Raw genomic sequence first — 10,682 nt, forward strand, 5'->3', positions numbered from 1 at the left:
ATTCATTTTGTATATTGGGGCTCCTATGAAGGAGATCTGGTAACAAAAAAATGTAATCACAGACAATTGAACAAGCAGGCTTTGCAACAGTGGAATAAAATGTAACAAAGCAAAAGTGGTTTTAATACTATCCCGTGAGAATAAATTGTAAGCTCCTCTTTGTCATAGTGAATTTGTGCTGTTTGAATTCATTCATTCAGTTGTATTGTATTTGCACTGTCTAGCGTTGGTTATCTTAAAGGTTTTCTGAGCTCTCTGTCATGGTGTAGCACATGAGAGCTTACTTTTCAACTAAGATGGTTTGATAAGATGCTCTTTTTTTCTATGACTGTTTTACTCTTTTCATGTCTCTCTCTCCCTCTGCTTTGTGAGTTCTTATCTCTCTTTCTCTGTATCTTTGTCTGTCTCTCTAAATACAAGATCTTGTTCCAATCTCATGCCCCTCTCCCGTGAAAGGTTCTCTAAACCATTTTGACAGTTTTTGAAAAACATGTGCCCAGCTATGCAGTGTTGTTGCCCAGCTCAACACTCCTTTTTATTTTATTTATTACTTTCATTTAAAATATCCCCGACATTCTCCACAGAACAATTGGTAGGTTTTTTTGACAGTATATTTCTCTTCATCTTGACATTTACGGTGCCAACCATTATTTTGAAATCATGCTTGTGTGGGTCATATCTGCTAGAATATACAGTAAATGTTGGCCTACATGATTGTTGGGCAATCTAACTATTGTTAATATGAAAATATTCAAAAAAATAAAAACTTACATCTTGTTAATGCAAAGTTATGTTTATTCTTGTACTGTTCTGCCCTCCTGCAAACATACATGTACTCATTCACACACACAATATTTCAAATAGGCACATACAAAAACATACATGGGCAGTACAATTAACATGAAGAGAACAAAAACTGCTTAAAAAGAGGAAAAGATGAAGTACAATTTGGTATTATCGATTCCATATGAAGAACTATGACATTGGTATTGGATACCACCAACACTTCCTGGTGCTGTCTCCAATTCAATAGCATTTTAGTGTTACTCTGCAATGATTGCACACCACAGAAAGTCAACATGACATCTATCATATCCTCACCTGTTTCCTTATGCCTACATAATTATTCCTACATGGTATTGCTGACATGATAGAAAGCTGGTCAAAATGGTCTCAAAAAGCAGGTTAACAGAAGACTAGCTGCTCATGTTATGATATTTCTAGAAAAGCAGGATGAGCCCTATGATTTGTAACTGAAGCTGTAGCGCACCCTAGTGGTCTCTATACGACACTGCGTATGGCAGAATCTACATACACAAATGTACACAAATTCTCTGACCAAGTATAATGTTCCACATTACTATGGTTGCTACATGGAGACAAACGTACCACAGATATTTAGTCATATCCAGAGTCTACAGTATGAAAATACCTTGGGCATTATCAGACACAGTTCACATTATGTGTTAGTTGTGTGCAGCATTTGAAATCATGTTGCAGGAGAACAAACTGAGCAGGATCTACACGTGTTTTCTTTCTTTTGGTCTTGCTCACTTGAAACTACAACAGACTTGAAATATGAGTAAATGTTCACAGGTACACCACTACAATGTGTTTCTTGTCATGTAAATTCTCTGTGATAAAGTTGAGGTTGACATTGCACTGCCTACTCTACATACTGGTCCAGTTGCTGTACATATAGTGTTGATCTTCAAGATTTAACTTCATTTTCCAAAAAAAAAAAAAAATTGTCCCTTAGCGGAGACTAAGAAGCATGCATTATCAACAAACACATACCCACACACACTCTCACACACACACACACACACACACACACACTCAAATCTAAAGTCAAGCCAGCATCAATATTCTTCACTCCCTTGTGACAGAGAATTATCAATGTACTGCTTCTTCAATTAGATTCATTATGGCAGATGCTTTCCATAAATTCTTGAACAGTAACAGGTTTGGAAAGCTGTGTTGGTTGTAGAGTTGTAACTAAATCACACCCGAACTTGAGAATTATTTGTTTTGTTACTTTACATTTAGTGTACAATGCCTGAAGATTCCGCTGTCTCCCTCATCGAGGGCAGCCAAAAACAAATGCATTGTTCAATGTAATATTTCAAAATCACTCTTGAAGTCTATGTGTGATACTATGGATTCAAGCTGAGGGCAATTCCACGGAAAATGGACTTCTTGTCACATCCATAACGCAGTGAAATGCCTTGGCATTTGTATGATGTGAATGATAACATTAATTTTTTGTGCATTTTTTTAATTTACATTCTTCAGCCAAAAATAGCAAATGCTCAAATTTCATGTAATCATTCACATCATACCATACTATCACATTTTATTGGCGTTATGGATGTTACAAAAAATGTAATTTTCCATGGAATTGCCCCTGAAGTAAATTACTCTTACAGATATAGGTATGAGACTAGGGGATGGGGATGCTTGTTTATTTACCCTTTTGTGAATATGTAAGCACTTTAAAAATGGCTCACTATTTGGCAGCAATTTGTTTTAGTAGTGATAACTCAACATGTCTCCTTACATCGTATTACCAATGCTCAATATGGGAGACCAGTAATAAAAGAAAGGATGCTCTTGCTCTCTCCCTAAAATGAGGAATCAATTGAGCTTGAGGCATTTCTGACATGCAAACCTGACCTAACCACTGTTCACGAAAAAACCAAAACATTGAGGATCTTTTTTCAAAGGGCAATAGTTTCCCTATAATGGTTTGTCATAAATAATGTATCATAAATAGTGCATACCAAAACTGAAATTTCAAACTACAAAGGATTTCTTTGTCAATGTCACCATGCTAGATGTCGTTTTAGTAGACATTTTGGCTATATTTTTATCTATGGACTACAGTTAACTCTGTGTCCTACCACGTGGTAATGGTCGCTCGGTAATACTGCATGAGATTAGCTACAAGGTAGTGGTCTGTCAACGGCAATCAAACATTCTCATTGACAAGACAAATACGCCAACACAACTTCTGTACCATCCCTGACCCGAGACCCCCTGCCCGAGACAGCGATGTGATTGGTTGATTGGCCCGGGGGTGGGTTAGTTGCTCAGGGAGCTGACTGGTGGGAACTCCTGCTCATCATCCAGACGGATGGACCCAGCAGCCAACTCGTGCTCGGGGATGACCTCACCCTTTTTGGCTCCTCCATCTTCCGAGTAACCTACCATTAGAATTAGAATTAGAATTAGAAACCTAAAATTAGAATGGATATCAACACCCAAACTCTAAGATAAGGTAGACTAGTAAAACTGCTGTTTCTAAGTGAGAGAGTATGACATTTGTTCAGACAATATCTGTAAGAATCAGTGCTCTATGACATTTTAAGAAAATAATGTTAAACATATATTTAAAAATATTATTTATCTAAAAAAATGTTCTGTGATCTTAGAACTGAACATGTTTTTTTTTAATTCATTTATGTTCAAGAGAGATAGTGACACTCTACATTTCCCCCATGTCATTCACCACTGTGTTATAACGCTCCACAAAAAACTTAACAGCTTTCACAACATGATGCCACTATAATGGCAGTCTGCCTGACAATGGGACGACCTGCATTCGATTCACAAACCCGCTGTTGCAAGGCCAAGTCGCTTTGAATAAAAGCATCTGCTAAACACCAGTCATCTTTAACTACTAGGCTGGAATAGTGTATAGCTCAATCCACTGTGTGAGTGTGTGTGGCTGTGTGTGTGTGTGTGTGTGTGTGTGTGTGATCATTTGACTGAACTCTGACCTGTGAGTCCGGCGGAGACGGTGTGCTCCACGCAGACGGGGGTGGCGAGCGTGGCGGCGTACGTCTGACCCCCGACGCCCCCCATGGGCTCCTCCGCCAGCAGCGGTGGTAGCTCCTCCTCGCCGCTGAACAGCCTGACGCGAGACAAGAGGAGACGATGAGACTTTGCATCGCATGCTGTATGGGCCTGTGGTAGTGTAGTGGATACGGAGCTGGGCTAGCATGCAGTAGCCTGTGGTAGCGTAGTGGATAAGGAGCTGGGCTAGCCTGCAGTAGCCTGTGGTAGCGTAGTGGATAAGGAGCTGGGCTAGCTTGCAGTAGCCTGTGGTAGCGTAGTGGATAAGGAGCTGGGCTAGCAGTAGCCTGAACAACTTATGGGTTCGAGCTGGCTACCACCATTGAGCCCTTAAACAAGGCACTATACCCTGAGTTGCTCCGGGGAGACTGGAATGTTGTAATACTTGATTGTAAGTAAGTCGCTTTGGATAAAAGTGACAGCCAAGTAAGTTTATCACCTACAGCCAACTTTGCAAAGCTGCTCTCATTGCGTTCCATTTTCCAAAAGTGTCAGCAAAGATGAGGCAGGTAAAGGTGTGAAGGAGAGGCCTTTTGTGGAAAACTTACACTTCAATATCTGGATTACACTTAATCATGTTTCCGCACATTACATTGTGCCAACTGTCTTAGCTATGCTGTGGTTCTAGCATTCAGAATACGCTTGGCTTTCATTTCACTTGGTTGATATTTTTTAATTACCTAAATAGTAGTTACTTTATAGTAACTAAGTAGATACTGCCATACTGTAAGCTAGAAGACTGTGAGGAGATCTTTGCTGAATGTGACAGAAAGTGCTACAAGTTACAAAACACTTTCACAATCACAATAATAATCAGAATTGCTAACAGTAGATTTAATGGACACATAGAGCTTTTCCACTAAAGTTAAAATGAGTAGTGTCACAGGTTAAACTCAGAAACTCAGACCAGTCAGAGCACACACACACACACACACACACACACACACAAACACACACACCTTTGTTTGTTTACTACTTGTGTTTACGCACCTGTGTTTGTTTACCAGTACACACTCCCCGCCATCCTGAGGGTCAACGTTGTACATATAGAGGTAGCCATCTGAGGAGGCCACCAACAGCCGGGGAAGCTTCTGGATGCTACAAAGTCATAAGAACACACACACGTGCACACACACACACACACACATAAGCACACACAAAAAAAAATTCAACCCCTTTACTGACAATAGACCCTTTCAAGAGAGTTTCATTATCATAGTTGGCCCCACAAGGCTTCCGTTTTAACATTCCATATGTTATCTTAATGCAGAGGAAGTAGATTGGGAACCAAATAGAACGTTCAAGCATTGTTTTTGTTTACCTTGTTGAAAGGGTCAATAAAGCTCACTCCCGTGGAAGACTACACTATGTATTACACACGTGATGAGAGGACATCCACTCTCGCATGGGTGAATCGGCCAATGAGAAGAGGTGCTTACATGGCCAGGGTGAATCAGCCAATGAGAAGAGGTGCTTACATGGCCAGGGTGAATCGGCCAATGAGAAGAGGTGCTTACATGGCCAGGGTGCAGACATTCCTCAGGCCGAACATGTTGAGACGGACGGTGGCGAAAGCCCGGTCCTGATGCATCATGTCGGACACCTGGGCAGGCAGGTAAGTACTGGCGGCAGAGAACACCATCCCCACGTACGCAGTCCAGGTAGACGAGTCGTCATCCACACTGTCACACACACACACACACACACACACACACACACAGTCAAATGAGTGCAAAAAAAACATTCAAATTGGTGAAACCACACAAAAGCAAACACACATACTTGACAATGCTACAGAGGTTCGTTCAAATTTGGCAAACATTGGCAACCGTGTGTGGTGAACATGTTTTTTTCCAAACTGTTAACTTTGAACGATTTGATGTTAACATTCCATTGTAACAGTAATTGCATTGTTACCTTCGTCAAGTCCACGTCCTGTATGTTTTCAGAGAACTACCTCCTCAGACTGTTTGCGATTGTTTGCAAATGTTCGCCTATGTTTGCGAATTTGAACTCACCTCAAAACAACCCCCCCCTCTCTCCCACACACACACACACAGACACACATGTCAATTCAGAGCTGCAGTCACCAGTATCCAAGTCTTACGAGTGCATTAGGAATTTTGTCTATGGAATACAAACACTGACAAAAGTCCATTGCATCTAAAGCAGCAGAGCAAACATATTTTTAACACATTATATTTTCCCATACAATAACCATAGCATATGAAAACATTTTATCTAAATATACAGTCATCATGAGAGACAGAGAGAGGATACGAGAGAGTGAGAGAGAGAAAAGAAAAATCAAGACCAGTGTGATTAGTTTCATAGTTGATTAATCATTCAAATTATTTTTGTTTAGTTGTTTGATCGATATAACATCAGAAAATGGTGAAAAAAAGTTGATCAGTGTTTTCTAAAGATTATGTCCTCAAATGCCTTGTTTCATCCATATTTAGTTTACTGTAAAAGAGGAATGAGCAAAGACAAAAGACTGCAATCTGAGTAATTTTCCTTTCAAAATTATAAATTGATCGATTACCAAAAAAACTGGCGATTAATTCAATAGATACTATTACTAATACTAATTGATACTGATACCAATACTAATTGAACAATCAATTAACTGTTGCAGTACTCAAGTGAAAGGAGAGATGGAGACCAGGGAGAAAAGGATAGAGGAAGAGACCAAAGAGAAAAGGAGAGAGAGAGAGAGAATGGGGGCACCTGGTGCTGTGATGCTCCAGTTTAAAGATGTGCACGGTCTCTGTGTTGCTGGAAGCACATAGGAACTGGCCATCAGCGCTGAAGGACAGGGAGCTGATGCTCACATACCTACAACAACAGCAACCAGAAGGTCAAAGGTCATGAGCTAAACTGCTGGTTACATCACCTACAGAGAGAGTCGGGCAAAGGGCATTGACTAAGGGCCCCCAAAGACCTTAGTGGACAACTTTATTGGGAGGGTCGAACATTTATACTGTAGCAGTGGCCCAGGTGTGTGTGTGTCTGTGTGTGTGTGTGTGTGTTTGGTGGAGAAAATAGAGTAACAACACACCTCTTCATCCCCCTTCGAAACTCAAACAGCTTCAAGCCATCAGGAACACTGAAGACACGGATGACTGTGCCCTAAGCAACACAGATACAAAAAAATGGTCAAACACACACACACACACACACACACACACAATCAATCCAATATGTATTTGCGTATTCATGTATGTACTGTATAGGCTACACACACCCACATGCTGTCTCTCACACACACACACACATACACACACACAAACACACACAGACAGACAGACAGACACACACACACACACACATTGAGGTCCATCGCGGCAAAAACAATGCTGAGCCACATACCTTCTCGGAAGCGCTGGCCAGCATGTTGCCCTGGATGTTGAAAGACATAGCAGCCAGTGGGCTGTCGTGAGCAGGGATCTCAATCGTGTTACTCTGGGAGGGGTTGACAGAGACAGGGACACACAGAGAGAAGAAGGGTGATTGGTTGCTTATCGGTGAAGAGAAGAGAAGAGAAGGGTGATTGGTTGCTTATCGGTGAAGACAAGTGATGAGAAGAAGGGTGATTGGTTGCTTATTGGTGAGTGTGCACCGTTTCCTTGGCCATTCTAGTCACGCATGTTGTGACTCTTACCAGGCTGTTGGTGTCATACACAACAATCTCCCCAATACTGGTACTCCCAGGGTAGGCCAGGTAAGAATTGGAATGGTTTACAGACAGTGCACATAGACCTGGGACCGAGGAAACACAAGTCAACACTCGCAAATGACTCTCTCCCTCTCTCTCTTTCTCTCTCTCTCTTTCTCTCTCTCTCACACACACACATGATACAAACAAGATAGCAATTTGTGCCAAGTTATATCAAAAGTATTCAAGTAGCAATTGTCTACAGAATACAAACACTGGCAAAAGTCCATTGCATCTAAAGCAGCAGAGCACACACATATCATATTTTTCAAACACATCATATTTTCCCATACAATTGACACATTGCACAACACCAACTATAGAATATAGAATATATATAGAATAAAATAAATATAGGGTCACAAAAAATCATAAGCGAAAGCGGGTGCACACACACATACCCACAATAAACTCACGCACACAACATGCACATGCATACACAGAGTGCAGCGCAACTCACCGGTACGGTTTGCTGGTGTGTTGAGCAGAGATTTCAGGAGCTTCATGTCCTTGATGTTGTGAATATAGATGGACTCTTCCAGGCAGACCACCAGTCTCTGTAGGAACCCAAAGCAGGAGTTTGAAAGACACACAAGATATCAATAGCACTGAAAATGCAACATTAACAGAGAGCAGTATGTCCAGAGGAGCTTGTCTTAAACATATATGGTACATAATATCACAAATGCTGTACATTTTTATGCACATTTTGTTCAATGCAAATCGTCAAATGTAAAATTCTGTGACTTTCCCCTGACAAAAACCTGAATTTCCATGACCTGCTATATAATGAATGGTACATTGACATTACTTCACCGACCACAAATTTCAAGTAAATCTTTAGTACATTTTAAACTGATACAAACAAAATTCCCTGACTTTCCTCCAAATTCTCTGACTTTCCATGTCTAGATAAATAGATAGATAGATACTACTAGATATTGATCCCCAAGGGAAAATTCAAGAATGTCTGGAATAGACTTCCAAGATTCCATGATATTCCAGAAAATCCATGACCGGTGGGAACCCTGAGTTCTTTGCATCACTATTGCCTTTCTATATAACACTATTATTACTGAGGAACTGGCATTCTGAAATGACCCCAACCACGCATCCAACAAAAGGATGAGATAAACATTAAAAAAGAACGGGACTGATATCAGTATCTCAAACTCCCTCAAACCACCACTACCACTAAGACCATAGACACAGCTTATGTCGACACATGTGGTCAGACCTGGCGGTTAAGTTTGACGGCCAGGATGTCGCTGGAGTAGCTGTAGTTGCAGATCTCTGTGCCCTTCTTGAAGTGGTAGATGTTCATGCGACGCGGCATCGAGCGGCTGACCACCACCACCAGACTACTGGAGAAGAGACGCTCCACGATGTACACGTCTGGGCTCTCGGCTAGCCCAAGGGAGGGGCACATACATACACATCATAAATTGAAAGTAAAGACACTTGTGTGTGTGTGTGTGTGTGTGTGTATGTGTGCGTGCGTGCGTGCCTGTGTGTGCCTGTGTGTGTGTACATCTGGGCTCTCTGCTAGCCCAAGGAGTACAGGTACCCTGTTACAATGACCTATGTTTGCCTTAGTTTAATGTCATCATGTAATAATAACAGTTCACTTTTTAAAAGGCACACACATATCCTAATAAATCATGAGTATTTATTCATTTTTAAATTTACACCTGTTACAATTTCAAATATAGCCTACACAGAAGAGATCTTAAACTCCTTCTGCTATAGGTAGCCTATACAACCAAGCCTATTTACCACCAAAAACAAAATAATTAACAAAGCAACAGTTGCATCACTTGAAACACTTACCACCTTCATGAATGCAATTCAATTTGTCCACAGATGCCAAAGAGAAGAGTCGATATCCATCTTTGGTGCCAATAGCCAAAGACCTGACAGAAGCAAGGAAAATGTCAAGCTTAGTAGAGAGAGGTTCCAGTGATGTGAGAAGGAAATATTGACTAAGGAGACAGGTGCTGAGGAAACTTTTAATGATAAGATAAGTTTTCTTATCATACACCACACCTGCCCAAACAATTAAAGGCTTAACGGTTCTGATCTGTGCTAGGAAACCAAAGCTAGGTTAGGGCATCAAAGCAGTTGCCATCTTGGGTCAATGTGTTCTTTAAAACGTTTCTAGGCCACCTATGTAACACAAAAAGGAAGCATGTAAAATGACCAGGAGATAGCTAACTTTATGATGAGTGAACCGCTAGGTGTGAATGTTTGCACTGTGTCAGACCAGTCAAACAGACAAACAGCTCATAAAACGCATGAAATACTGGCAGGACCTGCTGCCATGATTGTTAGACCCTATGAACCCTTCTAGAAAAGGCCACAAAGGGATTGAGGTGGCATATGGTGTTCGATTTAGGCGTAGCCTTTGATCAACAGTCGAGCGCTGTTTTTCTGCATTCCATCTCCATACTTACGTGGAGTCCTGATTGAAGGAGGCGCACACAACTCCTTGTCCTCCAGTGGGTTCATCGGACTGCCCTTTGCAGTCTTGCTCCAAGTCCGATATACCACCCTCGTCCCCCGAACGGCAAGCTGGGACAGGTTCGATCATCCTATCTGCTGTTCGTGGTCACTGTTGTGTGACACGATTACAGAGTTTACTTGGACAATACAACTATATTAAATATATATTTCGATTGGCAGAGAAAACGGTCTATCGACCCAAATAGAAATCTCCTCCAAATTATTTGTTTTTATCCTTTCCGAGAAATTACGCAAAAAAATGCGTGTTGTTGACACTTACATGGCCAGAGTGTCAACAAAACACGGCCAGCTGAGTGCCTGGTACGTCACGTAGGAGAGATGGTATGTTCAAGATCATTCCAAGCCCGTAAGGTTTTGAAATGTGTCCAATTAAATGTGTCTACTATACATCAATTTACAGACACATTTCGTCAAGACACATATATTTATGGATACTTATTGTTATAATCGAAGTATTTGACCCTAATCAAAACGTGGTATAGCCTACCTAAAGATTTAATGTACGAGACGTTACAAAATGCAAAAACATGAGACGTATGGAACATAGCCCGTTTTTGCTTGCGCTAAAAACCCACGTCAACTC

General features: G+C 41.1%; 1 protein-coding gene across 1 annotated transcript; it reads right to left on the bottom strand.

Annotated features, from left to right (window-relative positions):
* Positions 1-774: 774 nt before the first annotated feature.
* Positions 775-10,405, bottom strand: LOC143137615 (WD repeat domain phosphoinositide-interacting protein 1-like). Its single transcript, XM_076297873.1, has 12 exons — positions 10,030-10,405; positions 9,407-9,489; positions 8,814-8,983; positions 8,037-8,133; positions 7,523-7,620; positions 7,231-7,323; positions 6,920-6,990; positions 6,589-6,696; positions 5,376-5,540; positions 4,849-4,956; positions 3,783-3,916; positions 775-3,206 (listed from the first exon to the last, which is right to left on the bottom strand). The coding sequence occupies exons 1-12, from the start codon at positions 10,164-10,166 to the stop codon at positions 3,085-3,087; spliced, it is 1,386 nt and encodes a 461-aa protein (XP_076153988.1). The 5' UTR covers positions 10,167-10,405; the 3' UTR covers positions 775-3,084.
* Positions 10,406-10,682: the final 277 nt, after the last annotated feature.

This window comes from Alosa pseudoharengus, unplaced genomic scaffold (assembly GCF_046254945.1).
Source record: "Alosa pseudoharengus isolate Yale_2024_CS ecotype anadromous, Long Island Sound unplaced genomic scaffold, YU_APseudo_1.1 YU_APseudo_1.1_scf_21, whole genome shotgun sequence".
Taxonomy (NCBI): Eukaryota; Metazoa; Chordata; class Actinopteri; order Clupeiformes; family Clupeidae; genus Alosa; species Alosa pseudoharengus.

What these genes read in the sequence shown, in the direction of transcription:
- LOC143137615 (XM_076297873.1), bottom strand. Translation starts at nt 10,166, where the DNA reads ATGATCGAACCTGTCCCAGCTTGCCGTTCGGGGGACGAGGGTGGTATA. An exon ending in GAATTGCATTCATGAAGGTG is followed by an intron (nt 8,984 to 9,406) that starts GTAAGTGTTTCA and finishes CCCTTGGGCTAG; the next exon opens with CCGAGAGCCCAGACGTGTAC. An exon ending in TGGCCAGCGCTTCCGAGAAG is followed by an intron (nt 6,991 to 7,230) that starts GTATGTGGCTCA and finishes TGTGTTGCTTAG; the next exon opens with GGCACAGTCATCCGTGTCTT.